General features: G+C 45.3%; 1 protein-coding gene across 1 annotated transcript; it reads left to right on the top strand.

Moving 5' to 3' along the window:
• Positions 1-418: 418 nt before the first annotated feature.
• On the top strand, positions 419-12,600 carry LOC311196499 (uncharacterized protein; the record flags this gene model as incomplete). Its single annotated transcript, XM_084270073.1, has 11 exons — positions 419-745; positions 2,949-3,083; positions 4,801-4,925; positions 5,227-5,295; positions 5,755-5,868; positions 6,266-6,381; positions 7,504-7,559; positions 9,010-9,062; positions 9,726-9,853; positions 10,765-10,921; positions 12,153-12,600. The coding sequence occupies 11 exons, from the start codon at positions 419-421 to the stop codon at positions 12,253-12,255; spliced, it is 1,383 nt and encodes a 460-aa protein (XP_084126199.1). The 3' UTR covers positions 12,256-12,600.
• Positions 12,601-22,020: the final 9,420 nt, after the last annotated feature.

Genomic DNA, 22,020 nt, shown 5'->3' with positions numbered 1-22,020 from the left:
AAGCCGCGGAGCCCCCCCAAACCTGAACCGGGAACTGCCATCCGAGTCGGAGACACTGAAACAGCCACAATCCTCAACCTCGGGGAAGAGCCGCTGGTATAACCCGCCTACCCTCGGATAGCCCCAGGGTGCAGACCCCAGAACCTGCCTCTCCTGCCCCCACACCACTTAACCGGGTGGATCTCCTAGAGCCTTGGCTGTGCCTCTCCAGGGGAGCTGCCTGAACTCCCCTGGGAGCTCCCACAGAACCGGGCGAAACGCGCGCTGCGATCGCGGTTCTCGGGGAGAAAAAAGCGCAAAAAAACCAAATGAAATAAAATAAAATAATAATAACAATTAAAAATAGTAAAAGGAGCAAATGCAACTTCCCAGAGTGACCTCTCAGCCCGCCGGCAGCCGGGACAAGCCCCTCGCGGAAATGACCGCGACCGGCCCCGGGACACGGCGGCGACCGGCCCCGAGGCGGGGTTTGGCGGCGGCGGGAGCCAGCGCCCGGCCCCGCGGCCCGCTCCGCCAGCGCTCCCCGCTCCGCGCAGCGATGCTGCTGGGGCTGCTGGCGCTGCTGGCGGCCGCGCTGCTGGCGCTGCTCGGTGCGCGTCGGACGGCCGCCCCCGGAGCCTGGGCGCCGCTGAAGCGCTGGGCCCTGGGCTGCCTCCTGCTCTTCCATGGCTCTTGGAGGACGCGGGCGGCCGGCGGAGGTTCCGCGGAGCCACGGCGGCCGCGCCCGCTCCGCCCCGACCCCCACGTGAGTGTCCCGCCGTGCCCCTGGAGCTCCCATCCCTGGGACCCCCTTCCCTGGCAGCCCTTTCCCTTGAACCTCCCTCTGTGATACCCCCTTCCCTGGCACCCCCCATCTCCTCCTATCCCTGGCACCCTCATCTCCCTGCACACCTATCCCCCCTTCCTCGTTCCCCTGGGACCCCATCCCCAGCAGCCCCATTTCCCAATCCCTGGAACCCCCCGGAATCCTCTGGGTCCCACATTCCCCCATGATACCCATTCCCCTTGGACCCATACCCCAATGCACCCACACCCCTCCATCTGCAGGACCCACATCCCTCAGGGACTTGCACCCCTCTCCATCCCCTGCGCCTCAGCACCTTGCATCCCCCTGAGACCTGCATCCCTCAGCAGCACCCATCCACTCCCCACTGCCTGGCCCCTGAAGCCTCAGGACCCACATCCTTTTCCCCCATCAAGAGATCACAAGGAAGGACAGGGTGGGAATGCCCCCCCAGGGCTGTCCTTTGCAGGGAAAATTGCCTCAAATTAGACCAGCTGATATCTGTGAGAAAAAGCAGGCACACTATGGGACACAGAAGCCTTTTATTTTCGCACACTTGGTGAATTTAATCTAATTTTCCAGGTGTATTTATCTGCCTGATAAATCATAAACCTTCTGTCTCCAGCCTGTACCTTCCCAGTGTCCATGTATCATCCCTGTCAAAATATCTTGCAGGGAGCTTTGGGTGGGCTTTGGTGAATTACTTGGTGAGGGAGGGATGCAGAAAGGCTGATCAGACAGGAGTTCTGTGCCTCACCGACATTCAGCTTGCAGATGCCAGCTGAGATTTTGGATCCTAAGTAATTTTGGGGAAAAATCAACTTCTTGCTAACATTTCCTGGAGCCTTCTGGGAATTCTGAAGTCATATTATTTAACAAACACAGCGAGCCTTCTGCTTAGCCTTTAAAAAAAGAAGCTGTTTTCTCTTCACTTTTCCTTTCTACCAATTAAGCAGCTGCTCAGAGATTTTTGGAGCATTTTGAAGCGTTTTGCTGATCTCGACCAAATTTGATAGGGCAGGAATGACACCATCTTCTAAATCAAACTGACATCCAAGGTGGTTTGAGATATACCCAAGGGTTCTGTGATTTCCTCTCTGCTCCTCCAAGTTCCAGCACTGGAGTAACACTTACAAGGGAGGTCTAAAAAGAGATCTGAAAAATACTTCCAGAAATTATATCTCAATATTTGCATTGGCTTCCAGCAGGCTCATTCTGTGTGTATTTCCAGACTCTGTGCCCTCAACCACCACCCTCCCCAGTCTGTATCATAAAGGCAATAATAATAGTTTTTTGGGAGGGGGTTCATTTTATGATGAAGAATTTTTGAGCAGCAGAACTTCATCTGTGACCCAAAGCACATACATAAATCTGAATTTCCATGTTCCACCTCTTAAAACTTCACATTGAGTGAGCTCTGCACAAAAATACGTGAACAATCTGCATCTGAATTTGAGCTTCTGGATTTGTGCCTGATAGTTTTTGAGATCTGAGGTGTTAACTGTCCCAACAGCAGTCTGACTGCTAACCATGTCAGTAAAGTGCTGAGCTTCCTATGATTTACTTTCTGTCTGTTCCTTTTTCCTTTTTAGTTCTTTGTTTCCCCTAAGTTGTCCTACATACCATTTGGAGCTAGGTGGGAAAACAGCATGATTGTACCTCGATTTTATCCTCTCAGATACTCTTTTTGAGGACACATTTTATGGATTTTGGTCAAGGTAACTTCTTGTTGCAAAATAATCCTATTAGCTCAGCGTAGTATTTCATTCTGTCTGTGTCTGTCATGCAATGATTTTGTTTCCTCTCTAAAACTGCTTCTCACCTGCTTCCTCTTTGCTTTCTGTGTCTGCCCTGCTGAGAAAATGGGCAAACAAGAAAGGAGTCGGGCTTTAGCATCAAGAAACAATGTGAGTGTTGTACACTAGATCAACTAAACATTGTGGATCTCAGTCATTTGCTGAGCACATGCACCAGCCTGTCTCATGAATGAGGCTTCGCTGCAAAACTTCCTGGCTGTTTGCTGGGCTGCCTGCTATTAAATATAAAAAGTGAAAGTAAAATGGGATTCCTGGGAAGGAAGCTACAGAAAACAAAGAATTACTCGCCTTCTCCCCCTCCCTTCCTGCTTCCGTCTGGAACCCAAACTCCATTTCCCTTTCCCTAGGCGTTTGATTCAGTTTACTTCACCGGCTTTGCGGAGACCAACAAGTCCTTTGTGATTGCTCGCCTTGCCAAGCGTCCTAACGGGATCTGTGAGATGTGGCTCTTCCTGAGGGTGGATGGAATAGGAGAGTTTGAAGTAAGTGGTGAATGTGGGATGACGTTCAGGAGCAGTACTGAACTGTCTTGAACCCCTACAAAAATTAATGGTCTCTGCATCTTCACTACATTAACATCCTAACAGTAAGACATTGGTGCTGTGTCTAAAAACAGTGGTAGGAGTGGACAGATTATTGGTTATGTCTAATTTTTTGAGCAGGTATCTGATCTGACACCACAGATGGAACAGTGTGTCCAGTTCTGGACCCCTAGGCTCAAGAAGGCCACAGAACTCCTTGAAAGAGCCCAGTGCAGGGACACTGATGTGATGAAGGGAGTGGACCCTTCCTTTCAAGGAGAGACTGAGGGAGCTGGGCCTCTTTAGCTTGGAGAAGAGGAGACTGGGAGTGACCTCATTAATGTCTATAAATATGTAAAGGGCCAGAGTCAGGAGGCTGGAGCCAGGCTCTGCTCAGGGATGGCAGCGACAGGACAAGGGGCAGCGGGTGCAGCTGGAGCAGAGGAAGCTCCATGGGAATGTCAGGAGGAACTTTGTCCCTGTGAGGGTGCTGGAGCCCTGGGACAGGCTGCTCGGAGAGGTTGGGGAGTCTCCTTCTCTGGAGACATTCAAACCCTCCTGAATGTGTTCCTGTGGGATTTAGTCTGGGTGATGCTGCTCTGGTAGGGAGGTTGGACTGGGTGAGCTTTCGAGGTCCCTTCCAACTCCCAGCCTTCTGTGACTCTGTGATGCGCATTCCCTTTTTCCCCATAATGTGCACAAAATGCAACATGTCTTCTAAAAATGTCTGTCTCCTTTGAAGAATTAGATGGTTAATAAGCTCCACTGTATGGCTGTGCTTGATTTTTCCCCCTTTTCTAATGAGTGAAAGTTATAAAAACCATTGGAGAATTGTCTCTTTCAAAGAGAAAGGGAAGCTTTCAAGGAGTTGTGTGTACATCTGCTTCCTTCTTGCTAAAAAGAAAACAGTGTATTTTGCCTGTGGATTTTCAGAGCTTTCAGAAGGAGAAGGTCTGGCATAAACCCGTTTGCACCCAACTATTTTTATGCTCACAATTTTGTTTCACTCAGCAGCCGTGACCAGAAGAAGCAGGAAACATCCTATTTGTGGAAAACAATGACAAAAAACCAAACCAAACCAAACAAAAAAAACCACCCCAAACCAAAGCAAAATAAAGGGCAAGACTAGTGCACGCTATTTGGTTTTCTAGTAGTATTTGGTATAACATTAATACTTTGGGGCTTTGTTTCTTAGAACTGCCAGCCAAGTTCAGGACCTTCTTAGATCTTTCCCTACAGCACTAGGCATAAGCTCTCTACTAGAAAGGGGTTGGCTTAGGAAACAAGCTGTATTTTCCAAAAAGCAGCTGAAGGCTTCTGGGAGCTTGCACACACCAGGAGTTTCCAAATTAGAGTTTCAGCAAATTCAGACTCAAACTAAATTACTCCCAAACCCTGCATCAGCTTGGCTGTGAGCTTAACAAAGTCACTGGTATAAGGAGTTGAGCTCTTGCAGTGACCTCCCTTCACACAAGAAATCCAGTTGTACTATCTGAAACAATAACTTGGGTATTTTAGATGCAGTTTCCCCCCTCTGGTCATCTGATTAGCAGAAGCAGGTAGAACTGAAAGACCACTGCAATCAAATGTTCCTCCATCAGAGAACACTCAGAGCAGGAATTCACCCACGTCCTTGCAATTGAATTAAGCAAATATTTTCCTGAAATGTCTTTTTAAGCACCCACAGCATCCAAACATGATGGTGAATGATGAATCTGAAGAGATTTGGAGTGGAGGAGGGCTGACTATAGAATACTTAGAGCCCCAAGCACGTTGGAAAATAACCTTCGATGGATTACTCAGGTATTGCAGCACTTTTCATTGATCTACACTTAAGCCCAAAGCTTTCTGAACACTGCCTGGGAATATATTTAATCCACTTGAACCAAAAGCTATTTGGTAGCAATAGCAGACATTGATTTTTATGGAGAGAAAATACAACTGGCAACACCTGCGTCCTGCATAGGGTTGTAGTACAGCGTTACTATTCTGCCTTGGCATTATTCTTCTGCAGTGTCTCCTGTCACATCCATTTCCAAACACGTAAGGAACATATTGCTGTTTGTTCAGGAGCGATATGAAATCAGAGTGCTTTGCCTTGCAGGGAAGGACCTTACCGACAGCAGTGGAGCGAAGAGGAAGGCAAACTTGTACCCGTTCAATTCTCTTTCTAGTAAGAGCGTTTCACTTTTGCTTTGGGATGTACAGTGGTTAGAGAATTGGTTACTGTTCTCAAAGGGTCATGTGCACAAGGTAACACATGGAGCCCTTGCTTCTGCTTTCTCTTTCTGTTTATGGGCTCTATTTGTCTGATAAAAAACAATTTGCTGTCAAAGCAATGCTGGAGCAATGCTGCACAAACTCCGATTAGACTGCAGGAAAGCAGCCTGCTTCCCTTCCTAGGTAACATCTTGGCCCTTGCAGGCTCTTGTTCTTCTTTTTCCTTTTATTTGCTTCCTTGAAAAGTAGTTAACATATTTAAAATGTTATTTCATTATTTAAAATAAAACAAAAATCAGATTTTTCCCATAATGATATAACACAAAAACTGCCTTTGTTAAAGTAGCACAGCCTGAATGTAGTACAACCTGAAAGCTAATGATGGCTTTTATTTCTACCCCTCTTCTTCTAGTTGGGAGAACGTCACAGATGTCTTCAACTTCAGTGTTGACAGTCACCCCAGCACACTTGTACGTGCTATCGCCCAGGAACCATGGACCACTGAGTTCTTCCAAAGGGTCAGAAAGTGAGAGACTAGGTTAATTTCTCCTAGAATTAATAGCAATTTTTTTTTTTCTATAGATCTCTTCAGGGTCCGTTGTGTGTTGTTATAGGTGATTTTAGGAGGTGGATCCTGCACACAGATGGGATCTTTCTGATGTGTGGGTGGAGGGACCTGCCCATAGTTTTGCTCTGTAAAACCCTGAGCATGTAAATGTGGTGGCTAATGTGTAAGATCTGGTGTAGCCATGATCCAGATGCTCTGAAATCACAGAATCACAGAATTGTAGGGGTTGGAAGGGACCTCAGGAGATCATTGGGTCCAACCCCTCTCCCTTTTTTTTTGGTGTTGATGGTGTTGTGGCCGTCTTGATTTTGCCTTGTTGATTTTGCCAGTCAACTCACTCTCTTCTTTCTCCCAGACAACGGGAACAACACTTCCGACACGAGCAGTGGGGCCAGTCTCTTGGAGAAATCGAAATCGAAAATCATGAGAAAACCCAACTTTTGCTCAAAGGCATTCGGAGCCACTCCTACGGTACCGGCACCAGCAACGGTTTACTCAGCTACTTTCACCATAGCTGGCACTGGCAGGACAGTGGGACTAAAGATTCTCTCTACAGATAACCAATTTCATGACTGGACATGAAGTTATGCTGTTTTGGGGCCATGCATTTGCTTACCTTATTATCAATTGCTGCGTGTTTCTTTGTCCAAAGTTAATGTCAAATCAGGCACTGTTAGTTCTTGTGGATGACACCAGGCTGAGTGGTGGGGTTGACACAATAGGAGGAAAGGAAGCCATCCAGAGGGATCTTGACAGGCTGGAAAGGTGGGCCTGGGTGAACCTGACGAGGTTCAACACTGCAAAGTGTACAGTCTTGCACTTGGGCCAGAAGAATCCCAGACATAGGTACAGATTGGGAGAAGAGCTCCTGGAGAGCAGCCCTGATGAGAAGGACTTGGGGATTCTGGTAGATGAGAAACTTAACATGAGCCAATGGTATCCTGGGCTCCATCAAGAGAGGTGTGGCCAGCAGGGACAGGGAGGTGATTGTCCCTCTCTACTCTGCCCTTGTGACGCCCCATCTGGAGTTCTGTGTCCAGATCTGTGGCCTCCAATGCAAGAAAGATGTGGAACTGTTAGAGAGGGTTCAGAGGAGGCCCTGAAGATGATTAGAGGGCTGGAGCATCTCCCCTACAAACAGAGAGTGAGGGAGCTGGGCTTGTTCAGCCTGGAGAAGAGAAGGCTGCAGGGGGACCTCACTGCAGCTTTCCAGTACCTGAAGGGAGCAGATTAACAAGAGGGGAATCAGCTTTTTAAAAGGGTAGACAATGGCAGGACAAGGGGGAATGGGTTAAAGCTAAAGGAAGGAAGGTTTAAATTGGATATTAGGGGGAAGCTTTTACAGAGAGAGAGTTGAGGTGCTGGAACAGGCTGCCCAGAGAGGGGTGGATGCCCCATCCCTGGACGTGTTCAAAGCTAGGTTGGACGGGGCCCTGGGCAACCTTGTCTAGATCATGCCTGGGGGTCGGTGTCCCTGCCTGTGGCAGGGGGATTGGAACTCTGTGATCCTTGGGGTCCCTTCCAACCCAGCCCAGCCTATGTTTTCCAGCAATGGTGATCTTTCAGTTGGGTCATTTTGTTCTTTCTTTGCAGGTGTCCGGAACTGGTCTGAGATTTACCGTTATGTCATGATTTTGGCACACTTCGAAGTAGGTATTAACGTGGCAAAGTGCTCCTTAACCATGAAATCAGTGGTGTTTCTGAACTTGTCAGTCATATTTGAATATCCAGAAACAGGGTGCTGGGAGCATCCACAGTGTGCACGTATCAGTGTCGGGAGGGGCTCTCAAAAGCAGAGCTGTGTGTGTAAAAACTCAGATTTTGCCACACTGGTTGAACCCAAACCTGTTTTGGTAACTTCCAACTGTTTGGTTTGGCTTTTCTTTTTAATGGAAAAAAACCCAGATAGGCAGCTTTACAGGACAGATTCTCAGCTGCCACAAATACCCAGCACTCAATGGAGCTGATGCAGAGTTGATTCACTCTAATTGAGAGCCCGAGGTGTTTGAAAGTGTCCTAAGCCTTCATGACACCAGTCAGCAAATATTTCTGCCTGTGCTGAGCTCTAATTCTGTGCTTTGCCATAGAAGCTGTGCTTGAGGAGTGTCAGTGCTTGGCTGCTGGGAGCACAGCCTGGGGAAGAGCTGAATGCTGGTGTTGTGAGCTGGCACACAGCCCGAGCAGATGCTCCTGCAAAGGCATTTCCTTCACCCACATAGGCGTGAAGAAATCTAAACTCACTGCTGTAGGCAGTGTTACCAGAGTTAAAACTGACTGCAGAATGAAGGTTCTTTCCCTGGATGTGTGTTGGCCAGCACAAAAACACGCCTTGGATAACCCCACTTAGGTGTGGATCCAGTAGCTGCTGTGATGTAACCTGTGCCTTGCATTCCTTTTAGTGCTTTTGGATTGTAATGGGCATAATCAGGTAGCATCCTTTCCCTTTTCTTCATAGTTATTCAGGAATCAAAGCATCTGTGGCTCTTCCTCTCTTTATTAAAAGCCATCTGACTGTTAAGAAGGAATTAAAGTTCATCACTGATTGAACTTTGGCATCTTTGCATCCTGAGCCTCTATACCTACGTAACATCTCGGCATAGGCTTATGTTTGCCTTAGAGCAGCTTGAGTGGAGCACAAAAGAATTCAGACTCAAGGGTGGAAGAGAAATTAATAAAATACTTGAGATTCCAGTTCCTTCTTAACATTTTTGCCTGTATGCTGCTCTCAGGCACAGAATAATATAGGTTAAAAGAGATGCCTGGTGAAAGCCATGCCAACTTTGATAGGTTGCCCATCGGTTTTGAACATGAATCTCTGCACGTATCACTTCCCACCTCCTCTTATATCTGTTCACTGTGGACTTTCAGTTGTCCTCAATGCCCTGAATTTGTCCTTCGTGGGTCTGGTTTATATTCTTGGACTCTCATTTGTAGCCAGATTTTCATGGCAAATGTATCGAGAAGATTTAGAAGCATAAAGTTATAGCACACTACACAACCCAAGTTGTATCCAGCATCTTCTCGGTCAAGTCGGTGTATGACACATGTAAACGGTTTTCACACAAATTAGACTGTTTTTTCTTTGTTGCTGTCTTACAGGATGGGACTGCATCACATTTAACAGTTATTAATATGCCAGCAACCACGACTAAGTAAGTAGCCAAGGAAGTTTATAACCTGAAAACGTATGTCTTAAAGGAGGCAGATGTTGCTCTGCAGGACACATCTATGCACATGCTTCCTTTAAACCCATATAGCCCCTTTCCATCTACACCCTCTCACTTTCCACTCCCTGTTCTCACCCAGTTTTCCATTTTCAAGTATTCACAGAGACAGCTTTTACCTTCAATCACTTCCTTCCAGTTGGATTACTGTTTGGCTGATACAGCTGCCTGTCTTACTGCCTAGATGACTCAGAGGTACCAATTGAGCACTTCCAGCTCTTTAAGAAGGCGTGTCTGTCTGTAATGGGACATAAGGCAGGGGTCTCTTATGTCAGCCTTGCTGACCGGTGATCTCTGCATCCAGAAGCTTAAAGACCAGAGTTAACAGCCCTTTGACCAAGTGGGACCAAGTGACCTCCCTCTCCCACCAGCCCAGCACAATCTGTCCTGCAAGCCTTTCCTGCACACATGGCAACCCCTGCTCAGCATTTGCAACATCCCACAATATAACCTTTTCTTAAAATTTATTTATTCCTGCTGCTTTCCAGGGATGAAGGCCATGCTCAGCATTGAGTTCCCTGGAAGATGACTATGCCAGTCCATTTGTATTTTAGTTAGACTTTAATTCTGCTCCATTTCTTTCCCCTCCAGCCTCACTGTAGGTTATGTTTTTTTCCCTGATGGGAGGAAGGCTGGCATTGAGTGGTCCAACATCTCACTGGCTGAGATGGCTGCTGATGGTGTTATCAAGGATGAATATGGAGTCAGTTTTACTGCTGGTAAGCTAAACATAGCCAGAGCTAATTTGAGAGCTAAATGCACCACTTTACACACTGGGAGACTGACTCTCTGTCAAGTAATACGTGTGGGGAATCATCAGTGAGATGATGTGCATGTCCTCTGCAGGGTCAGGGCCACAGGCAGCTGCGTCAGAGGGACAGTAGCAGTTTCTATTTGTGCTGGCTGTTTCCCATACTAATCTAGATAAATGGTGTGATTTTCACTGTTTGGGTGTCAAAATACATGTTAAGAAGGACATCGAGGTCCTGGAGCATGTCCAGGGAAGGACAACTAGGCTGGGGAAAGGGCTGGAGGGCAAATCATATGATGAGGGAGCTGGGGGTGTTTAGTCTGGAGAAGAGGAGGCTCAGGGGAGACCTTATCATTGCCTACAATGACCTGACAGGAGGGTGTAGAGAGGTGGGCAATGGTCTCTTCAGCCAGGTGACAGGTGATGGGACAAGGGGAAATGGCCTCAAACTGCACCAGGGCAGGGTCAGATCAGATGTGAGGGAAAAGTTCTTCCCTGGAAGAGTTGTGGGGCTGTGGAACAGGCTGCCCAGGGAGGGGGCTGAGGCACCTTCCCTGGATGTGTTTAAAAAAAAGGGTAGATGAGGTGCTCAGGGATCTGGTTTAGCTCATAGGACAGGTGTGGTTGAACTCAATGATCTTCAAGGTCATTGCCAACCTGGTGATTCTGTGATTCTCCGATGATGAGGTGGACGCAGCTGCTCTGGAAACAACACTTTGATCAAAGATTTTCCTTAAGTTTCAAAGCAGGCAGGAACACCATTGCTCTCAAGAAACATCTAACAACAAATCATATGGGTGAATAATAGATCTTGGGAATTTCTGAGGTAAAATACTATCGAAGGTTAAAGACATTCTTCCCTTTTTGCTCTCACCAAAGGTGGCAAGACCTTTGAAGTCTCTGCAACCCTGGATCAGCAGGCTCGCCCCGTGGTGTACAACGGCCTGACCGGCAGCGGTGTTTTCCACGAGTGCATTGCTGATTTCCAGCTGAACGGGCTAACGCGAGGCTGGGGCTTGGTTGAATTCTATTACAGGTAAAATAATCACAGGCAAGGAGAGGTAAAGAAAACCCCCATCCTCCTTTACAGACCTATGCAGCTACAGCTCCATAGGTACTTGAAGCATCAACATGTAGATGTTTAATCTGATCTAAAGAAATGTTTGTTTAATGCTTAATGTGTTAGTTAAATCAACAAACATTTTATATATATAAAAATATTTTTCCAAATTATATATATATATATATGATTTGTAGATATATTTATTATATATTTAATTATATATTATTTATATATATTATATTTATTAATTATATATATATATAATTTAGCAAAGCATGATTGTCCAAACACTTAATTCATGCAGACACACCTTGGGCATTTGTTCAGTTCTTTGTTACATAGGATTATGGCAGGGTTTTTTTAATTTATAGATCTCCAAATAGATTTCTGAGTTGGTGAATGGTCCATTCTGGCAATTGTCCTGTTTAGGCAATCTGTCAGATTATAAAAATAATGAGTTTTGTACCCCAAACAGCAGGCTAACTGCTTATGAGGTGAAATTTACTCCCACAAGTAATTGTCAGATCACAGCACAGAAGAGAGAAATGGTCAGAAAATCAATACAGGATTCCCGCTTTTCTAGGGGAAAGGAGTGTAGTGACAAAATATGTGCTCAGTGAATTGCTGCTGCTTCTCCTGCCACATGATTATCACAGTGTTTTACTGGAGGCTTTTCCCTGTTGAGTCTTTTCTTTCATTAAAAAAAAAAAAAGGCAAGTTTGGCTTTTTTTACTTTTAGTTTGCTTTTTAAAATAGACACAACACCTTGGCTGGCTGAGGAAATGCCATAGGTGGCTTTCAGGAGATTGAGAGCTCAGCTCCTTCTGAAACCTGGGGAAGTTTAAAGCACATCAGATAGACCACCAAACTACCAAACACCCACGGGTTGAACTTGAAAACCTTGTCCTGTAGCTGCTGCCAGGTACCTACTCCACTCCAACTGTCAAAACCTGTCAGGTTTCAGGAGGAAATGACCCAGCCTGGAAAATCTCCCCTAAAACACAAACAAGGCACTTTCTGCAAGTCTGGACAGTCCTGGATGTTCCTACATCTGCCCCAGAAAGGCTTAATTGGGCAATGCTGACAGAATTCTCATCTCATATTTGCTTCCAAATCAAAACCATGTTGGGAATTAAAGGGTGGGTGTCTGGTTCTTCCCCCTCACTGCACAATGCTAACTCAGCATCTCTTGCTCTTCTTGCAGGGACGAAACAGCCCAGCCAGTTCCGAATTTGCAGGTTGGTTTAAAAGCTGAAGGACCTGTCCTTTCCTCCCAGTGCCCTGTGACTAGTGGCTCTCCCCCATGAGCTCTTGAAGCTTGTCCCAGGGATGTTAGCAGGCAGCAGCTTTCAAAAAATAAAATAAAAGAAAATATAGTTACTCTCTGCAATCTGCATGGTTCTGATTGTGGAGCTTATTGTCACGGGACTCTGTGGAGGTCAAGGGTGTAAAAGGATTGAGAGAGCAATGAAGTAGTTACATTTTTAGTTGTGCAGCTCTTACTGGTTGCTAACCAGGGTGGTTTGGAGGTACCTTAAAGGAAACCTCTGAAGGGCTGATTGCAGGAAGGCTGTGCTCAGAGGGCTTGCTCCATGCTCTGTCTTTTCTAAACTGCCAGCTGGTCCCCACTGTGGAGACCAGATACTGGGCTATGTGGGTGTCTGACCATATTTAGCAATTCCTCTGTTCTTTTGGATTGATATTTGAAATAAAGTCACTGTCTTTCCCAACCCTCTGGTTGTTGGAGTCATTAAAACCCCTCTGCCAAAGCAGGGTCCCAAGGACAGATTGCACAGGTTGGCATCCAGACAGGTCTGGAATCTCTCTAGAGAAGGAGACTCCACACCTCCTGGGCAGTCTGTCCCAGGGTTCCATCACCCTCACTGTGAAGAAGTTCTTCTGCAGATTGGTGCAGAACTCCCTGTGCTCCAACTTGAAGCCATTGCCCCTTGTCCTGTCCCCACAGATGCCGTATTCATCACAACATCCATATTAATCCCTGATAGTTGCTGGCCCCAGGTAACCTACAATGCGTTCTCTACTTAGATGCCTCTTGCCACTAAGTACTGAAAATTAAGCTTAGTTAACAATATGTCAAGAAAAAATAACTACATGGAAGATCTGGACAGAAGGAGTCAAGGAAAGATGCCTCGTTCTCTCCATCAGGCAGCAGTGTTGTGTGCCTGCTGGGAGCATCACAAGGATATGCTAGAAGGCTACCTGCACCCCACAGAAGAAAGTAGTGAAATCTGGATGCATGTATATATATATAAGAATATACATATTCTATATAATATTATATATGTAAGAATATACACTTATATACTCTTCTTTGTGTGACACTGGAGGAGACTTTAATAGACTCTAAAGAAGACTTTCTCCTTCTGAGGTAGTTCTTACAGTTAAAACAGCATTACAAGCAGAATAGGTGCATGAAAGTAAAATGATTCAGCCTGTATACATGACAGCACAGGTCACATGCTTAAATTTGGGATGCATGATGAACAAGGTTGGGGCGGTGCAAGCAACAGCCCGATAGGATGCAACAGGCTGATGTTATCCACGTCTCTTCAGCCATGCAGTAGGGTGGAGAAATTCTCCCCTCTCTAATTTATAACATTGTCCCTGTTCTGCATTTGCTCCTCTGAGTTGTACTCTGCTGAACGCACAGATTTATGGTGCAAGTGCCATGCAGCTTCTTGCACCCCAACCCACCTCCTGCATGTGCATTTCTTTTGGGATAGTTGTTGATTCAGGGCTTTGGATTTTTAGCTGGGCTTCTCCTATAAATACTTCTCTAGTTACAGTGGTATTAAATCGCATTCTTGCGAGTCTTGCACAAACTTAGAGATGTCTTAAATCTGTCCATGTGCTGGAAGTCTCAAGGCAGCGAAACAGGGAGCTTCTAAATTACTGGAGACAATTGTACTTTGACAGAAGGGAAGGCCTTATGCCTCTTTTTACACATAAGAAATCAGTCAAATAGGTAATTTTAGACAGGTTAGAAAAATAGCTATGTTATACATCACAATTTCTTCCTACTAAGTATGTGGCTTGTTTTGCTATGATCTCAGGAACATCTGTTCCTTTTTTTTTTTCTTGTGGAGTTTGCAATAGTTTTCCTTTTAGTTTTTGGGGTTTTTTTCTTGTCTTGAAGACTAAAACATTAGTTTTTAGAAGAAGGAATGCAAGCACCTAATCAAGCAAAGTCTTTAGAGGTGTCAGAGGATGTAGATAATGAGCAAAATTGTTAAATATTACTCTGGAATGTAATAATTACCAATGGAATGGTAGTTTGAGAAATTCCCTGTCAAGGTCAAAAATCCAAAATCCATCCCACTAAGGAAGGTATTGGGTCTGGCTGTTTCTGACTTGCAGAAAGTGAGCTGCAGCCAGAGATGGGACGTATGGCAGGTATCACCCTCGACTTGTCATCTCTGAAGTTCATAACCCTGCAGTGGAGGAGGCAGAAGAGGATGACCCAGCTTTCCTTCATCTCCTTTTGTGCTTTTTACTTGTTTCTTTTGGTAACAATGAATAGAGAATTGGAGCACTCCTGAGTTCAGTTTGGAAAAGTTCAAGCAGGGTACAGAAAATGATTAATACAGCTCTGAGCTGGCAGGTTTATTTGCCAGGTGATGAACTACTGGTACGGTATTTCAGCTTGAAGGACTGAAAAATTGACTGCCGGGGGGGTGGGGTGGGGGTTCTCCCTGGATTTGAAATTAGTTTATAGTAAGCTTGTGTCCAGGACACATGGAATAACTTATTTAATTTAAAATAAATCTACCAAGCTCCACGCTTTGACCATATGAAGTGGTCCTTCTCTTGCGGCCGCTTTCTCGGTGGAAAAATCCATCTTGGGAAATGCTTCTGCAGCCCAAATGCATTAATTCTGAGAAGAAAAAAAAAAAAAAAGGCAGAAAATGGAGGTAAATCCTGGCCAGAAATGAAATGTAGCATATGATCTGCTCTCGTCCGGCACGGAGGGAGGCAGCTGGAGCCTTGTCAGGACGAGCTGCTTTCCAGCATCTGCATTTTGCACGTCTGGGAGGAACTGAACACCTGTAACTCCTGCTGCTGTCAATGGGCCAGCGCCTGACACGGCGAAATGCTTGCACAAAACACTTGCACGTCCCACTGGAGCTCACATGCATGTTGAATGTCAAGATTCAGGCCCTTGTAAAGAGGTCATTTAAAGGCTGTCAGCTCCAAACTAAGCATTTCCCATCAATCTGGCCTGGGCTACTGATGTCTAGAATGGTAAATATTTTACTGGGCTTATTTATTCTCCTTCCTTTTTGCAATCTTTCATGGATTCATAGCACAGGTATAAAGACCATTTGCAGTGACATTGTATTTCACTGACAGAAAGGAAGAAAGAAAAAAAATAATATTCTGTTTGGATTTATGTCCCAGCTTTACAGTTGGTGAAGCAAAGTGTAGCCCAGGGAGTCCTGTAATTTATCAAAAAAAATGCACTGTACAGCTGAATTATCTCTGTGAAGCAACCAACTGTTTGAAAAGGAGACTTTTCCCTCTGTGAGGAGCTCAGCAATCAAATGACTCAAGGACATTCCAAACAAAATGACTGATAACTACCCACTCCCTTCTCCCATTTACTGGGACCCCAACAGCCTGACTCTCCCACTTGTTTACCATAATCACATTGATCTTTCCCCATCCAAAATTGCTCTTCCATGAACTGTGGCTTTTTTATTGTTGCTGCTCTCCTAACTTTACTTTGACGCTGAGCTCAGGTGCCTGAAGCAAGGCCTCCAAAGAGATCTTCTCGGGGTGGGGTGGGTTTTGGGCCCTCCCCCACATTTTGATGGAATTTTCCTCTCCTGGTAGAGGCAGTAATTAGTTACAACGTTGATTTTTGCTTTTATTCACCATAAAAATAAAACAACATAAAACCCAAACCCAAACCTTACTGAAAACACAGTGCAAGTGAAGTTCATTCTAATCTGGCCATAAAATTTTATGAGGGATGTAAATCAAAGGGAGAAGTGGCAGCTAATGCTCTGGAACAGTTGAGCCCTGTTCAAGCTTTCTCAATAGAGTTAAATCCCTCCAGGAGCAATTAGCCTAACAAGCTGTTTGGTCCACTTATAAATAACGTCACCGATGGAGAGGTCTGGAGGTGTCTGCTCTGTGCACAAGAGACTTTCCAAATATGCTGAGTGGTGAAGGACATTTTTTTTTCCTTAATCCATAGCAGGGCTGTGGAGATGTATATATGACATGTCCCAGCATCTTTGTTCATGTATTTTCAGTAAAGGCATAGAAGGGAAAGTAGGAATGACATGCTCTTCTGGAGTGTCCTTCCGCATCACTTGGTTGTGAAGTCGGAAGTGCTTTGGTCAAAGTAACTTAGGAATGGCCTCCTGGACACAATAAACCCGTGAGGGTTTATGGCTGAAGTCCCTGTCACATGGGAGATCGGTGAGGGACTTCTGGTTGCTGTAGGTGTTAGAAATGGGATTTGCAGAAGGAGGTCCATCAGATGTCATGTGAGCAAGAAGATGTTAAAAAAAAAAGGCTTGATGAGGTACTTAGGGATCTGGTTTAGCACAGGATGGGAATGGTTGGACTTTATGATCTTCAAAGGTCTCTTCCAACCCTGTGATTCTGTGATTCTGTGATTCTGTGATGTTGACAGGAGTGAGGGTGCAGTCCATGGCTGTGCCAGCCCTGGAGGTCTGGGGGATGGGGGGTGCGAAGTTTTGCCTCTAGAGTGTTTTTTCTGATAACATTTGTCAGAGGGAGCCAACAAGGTGGAGATTTCCTTTTCATGTGACTGAGTGACTTTGGTTTCTGCATCCAGGGGCATCTCTCACACAACTGGGGCCCATGACCTCAGCTAACACTATGGCCTCAGTTTTTCCCTTCTGCTTGGGAGCTGATTGTCATTTTCCCACCATCTGATTGGCTTGAAGCATCTTCTTGTTTTGGAAGGGGTTTGGGGTTTTTTGTTTGGTTGGTTGTTTTTTTAAACTGTCATCTATTTGACTTTTTCTAAAATACATTGTAAATTTCTAGCCTTGGTGCCCTTGTGATTTTGGAGGAGCCCTCTGAAGTATGTAGAGACCTTACCCCACAACACTGGCTTTATAAAACCTAATTATAAGTTTTAAATTGCAAGGATAAACAACTACCCATATCCCTTTAAAGCCTGACTTTTCAAACTAGAGCTGAAATGGGCTCTTAGGCAATCTCCACTAAAGCATAAACTCCACCATTGGTGAAAAAACCACCCACACAAGGAGAAACCAGCGCTGGATAATTACAGCATCCTTAAGGTGGTGCCATTAACCATCAAACACAGAGACTTTCATAAGCAAATAAACCTCAGCACGGATGCTGTCTTGGTTTCAACCCTCATATGACTGTCATTTCAGTTTGTCTGCCAAACTCAGCAGATTTCCATGTGTGAGGAGGCATGAATGCTTTTGGATGAGAGGATGAAAAGGATGGGGAAACAATGGAAGGCCTTTGGTCTCATCTTGTTTGCACCTCGAAGGGACAGATTTGCTTCCTGCATATTGCCTGCAGTATGGAAAAAGTGGGGTTCTGGGCAGCTAGATACCCTGATATCTAGGTACAAGTGAAAATGGTGATTATCTCTTTCAGAAGGAGTTCTGTCATAAAATCTAAGTTGATTGAGGCCAGGTTTGGTCAGGTACATCATAGCCAGGCAGGAATATGCAGCTCAACACCAACAGGATGAAAACTGTCCTGCCCAGAAAGCCCAGTGAGACACAGTGCCAGAACAGGGCTAAGAGCAACACCATGGTTGAAGGCGTGGTGCCAAGCACATGTCTGTGGTGGCATCAGCCAATATTACACATGTATCTATATACAGAGACGAAGTGACCATGAGGACATCTGGGACTTGACCAACACCTTTGTACAGGTCAAAAATGTGTATTTTATTTTTGCTCTTAAGGCCAGGAAAATAGTAACTTTTCAGGCAGGGGGACAGTGATGGGTTTTACTCCCATCATCACTTTCCCTTGGAAATTGCAATTTTTCACTTCTACAAAATGACCCAAATTCCACCCAATTTGTAGATTTTTATTAACTTTTTAAACCTTCTTTTTGGATGAAACACAGGAAATTCCACTGTTTGTTGCTTTTGTTATAAATCATAAACGTCCTTTGAGTAAGGGCTGGCTAATCAGTTGATAAAGAATTAAAAAAGATTAATTACAGGTCCCCATAGTTTATGAATATTTAATAGCCTTGTGCAGGGATGAGGAGTGGGGAAAACTCTGAGGTTACACAATGTGCTGTGCTGCTGGTTGTCTTTACTAAAGCATCCAGATCTCAATGTTTCCTTTCCCAGTCTTGTTTCTGCTGTTATTCTAAGGCATGTGGGCTTCTACCACATGTTTATAAGCTGATAAAACCATAATGCCAGGAATGTTTTCTTTCCTCTATTAGATTAACAGAATAAGTGACTTTTCAGATACAGCCCTGTTTACCATACTCTCCACACCAAAACAATAGTTGTTAATGTGTCATAACTCACAGAGAGCTGAGAAAACAAGAATAAACCATAGAATCATAGAGTAGAATCACAGAATGATTGAGGTTGGAAAAGACCTCTAAGATCATCAAATCCAACCATCAACCCAACACCACCACAGCCACTAAACCACGTCCTGAAGTGCCATGTCTGCATGCTGATGTAAGATGTAGCTGATGAGAGCTGTTCTGGTCTCCTCACGGGAGCTGTGGTATGGCACCACTGCTTGGCTATGCTGGCATCCCTCAGCTGTGACAGGAGAGGTGACATAGTGCTTAGTCCGAATATCAAGGAATAAGTCTCATCAGAGTTTTTCTGCATCAGCTCTTGAGCAAATTGATAATTTTATGTGCCAGGCAGCTTTCTGATGGCATGGGGTTTGACTCCCAAGAATATAAAACAGCCCCACAAAACCCTATCCATTATGAAGTATTTTAAACAATCTGCAATGAGCTTTCCCCAAAGCCATAAATAGGCCTCTCTGGTGTGTGAGGCGCTCAGAACAAACACTGGAATGGAGAAGTTTTGGGGATGGGGAAGAGCCTTGAGCCATCAGAGCCAATTACACTAAACTCCCAAAAACCATAAAACATTTCATCAAGGGAGATCAAAGCGCCTTTCATGGGAAGGAAGAGCTATGGGCTGTCTTTTACCCATGGGAAAACTCTGGGGAAGAAATTGTCTGGCCAGTTCTATAGTAGGATTCTTCAAATGCTAACGGGAGACTCAACTTTACATTCATTGAAGCTTCCCATACGCCCTCACAGCTGCTTCTGAGCTCTGCCCATACCTACAGCAGCCTTCATGCATTTTTGGGGTGGTACACAGACCAGGTGAGATGAAGAAGGAAGGGAAAGTCCTCAAAAGAAACCAAACACAGTTGAACCCATGAACGAAACAAGGTAGCACCTGCTCTAGATACCTGACACGTGTTGCATGTCATAAATGCTGTGCAATCACCCCAGTATAATAATTAAAACTGCAACTGTAAAAAATAATTAAACATATTTTGCAGAAGTTGTTTTGGATGGTCTCAGTTGGAAATTATTGCTTTGGGCTGTGAAGAGCCCAATGGCTGTGAAGAATCCCCCATTTTAATATACGTTGTGAAATACATCATGATGATATTGCCAAGGGGTTTTTTCCTTCAAATCACTGCTAGTCTTTGGGTTTCGTAGGGGCAACTGGATTAGCTCAAGCAGCACGGGTAGCATTGTCTGGATATTTAGTGGATAACCTTGTTCCCAGGTAATTTTGTATTCTGAAAATGATGGAAAAGCACTGAAATGAGTGATGATTAGCTCAGTTCTCCTTAATGAACTGTGGATAAAATGTTCCTTCAAGGTGTTTTAACATATGTCTCAGAGATATGGGCATAGTGGCAAAGCCTGCAAAAGAAATCCAGCTCTAAACACACACAAACAGGCATAGAGTGATGCTCACAGGAAGACTCGGGATCTGCAGTCACACAGGCAATCCACAGAACGTGGTAGTTTCCTGTGGATAAGTCAGCCCAGAGATAACCAGAATACTAAATGCTTCCGCTGTGGAAAGTATTTATAGGGTTTGGTTTCAGCTCTTGGATCCTGATTTTGGCCAACACTAAGCTTTTCAAAGCTTTGTGTAACATTTGGGAAGCACTGGAGCACAGAGAAGCCCTACTGATGTTTGAGGCTCTTCTGCAACTGATACAAGCTGGATGATGAAGACCCATTTCTAACCATTGCTGCCTCCCTCAGGCTTTCTCAGCTTCATTGATGAGCTGTGACTCTGCACCTACTTTTACATGGGCTTGACCAACTCTGTCTCAAGGAAAAAATAACAAATCATTACATGGAGATTCTTTTCTGCATTTATTTTATTTAAATCCTTCCTCACTTACACCAGGCATCTGATTTAAGTGCTGTTTGTTACCATTATTCAGCAGTATTTCACTGGCAGAGGACCAAAGACCCCAGGTGATTTTGTGCAAGTGCATGGAGAGCACCCAGATGTGTTCCTTGCCTTACACATTGGCTTCCTCAGTCACTCTTGGTCAGAAGCAACTCTGCATCTATCAGAGATGCTATCCCAGCATAAAGCATCACCCTGGCTGTCTCTGCTCACTGCTGCTGTGTCCTTTCATGAGTTCAGGACAGTTTCACTGTCTCCCCCCGCTTCAGTCTGCTGGGACTTGCACTTCCAATTTGTCTTCTCAAACGACTCCGGAGGGTGTTTCCGGGAGGACCTTGTCTCTTGAATTTGTTTCCCCTGTCTGATTCACAGAGCCTGAGCTTGTTTGATCTCCCAGGGCCCGGTGTTTCCAGCAGCTCCCTGGGGCTCCATGAAAGGGGAGTAAGGAAGAAGAGTTCACATATGCTACACAGAAATCTCCATATTTTAAAGGGTATCCTGTATCCCCGCTGGAACATTTTTAATGGGCCACAAATCAGGAGAAAGTGGGGGGGGAGGGAAAAGAGAAGAAGTTGAAAACCACACTTAAGGCATTCATTGTTCAAAGCCCTGATCTACTGGGGGCCGCCGTCGTCACGGAGGCTCCACGGGGCCATGATCTGAGGAAGTCTGTGCTGAGATCCGACTCCAAGACCCCACTCGCCCAGGCCTGGGTGGGGGTGCTGCTCTCAGGCACACAGTGTTTATCTTTCAGGGATATGTTTCCATTTTTGGTAAAGGAAGCAAGCAAGCAAAACTATTTTGAAGGAAGAATAGGCAAAGGTATTAGCTATGGAGATTTATGCCCTGCGTATGACAGGCAGCAGGGATTTGGTGAAATGTGTGTTAAAAGAGGTGAAGTCTTATTTTATTCCTCTTTAAAACTCCTTGAGCAGAATTCTGTTCCCTTCATGACATTGTTTGATGAGACTTTAAAGTTACCAAGGGTGGCCAAGCAGTCTTCTGCTGTCTTTAGGTGAGCTGTCTGATATCACAGGATCACAAGGTTGGAAAAGACCTTTAAGATCATCAAGTACAACTGTTTCTGTCCTATGCTAAGTACCTCATCTGCCCTTTTTTTAAACACATCCGGGGAAGGTGACTCAACCCCCTCCCTGGGCTGCCTGTTCCACAGCCCCACAACTCTTTCAGGGAAGAACTTTTCCCTCACATCTGTTCTGACCCTGCCCTGGTGCAGCTTGATGCCATTTCCCCTTGTCCCAGCTCCTGTCACCTGTCTGAAGGGACCATCTCCCACCTCTCTGCACCCTCCCGTCATTGTTAGGTTATTGTAGGCAGTAATAAGGTCTCCCCTCAGCCTCCTTTTCTCCAGACTAAACATCCCCAGCTCCCTCAGCCGTTCCTCATAAGATTTGCGCTCCAGCCCCTTCCCCAGCCTGGTTGCCCTTCTCTGGACGTGCTCCAGGACCTCAATGTCCTTCTTGTGATGGGCCCAGAACTGGATACAGCCCTCAAGGTGTACCAATGCTGAGTACAGGGGCACAATCACCTCCCCAGACCTACTGGCCATGTGATTTCTGATACAAGCAATGTATCTTCTGCTTTAGTCTTTGGTCACAGGTAGTGAGAGGAATCACCAGATCCT

Source organism: Gallinula chloropus (assembly GCF_964237585.1).
Source record: "Gallinula chloropus genome assembly, chromosome: 13".
Lineage (NCBI taxonomy): Eukaryota > Metazoa > Chordata > Aves > Gruiformes > Rallidae > Gallinula > Gallinula chloropus.
This window is presented reverse-complemented; position numbering and strand designations above follow the sequence as displayed.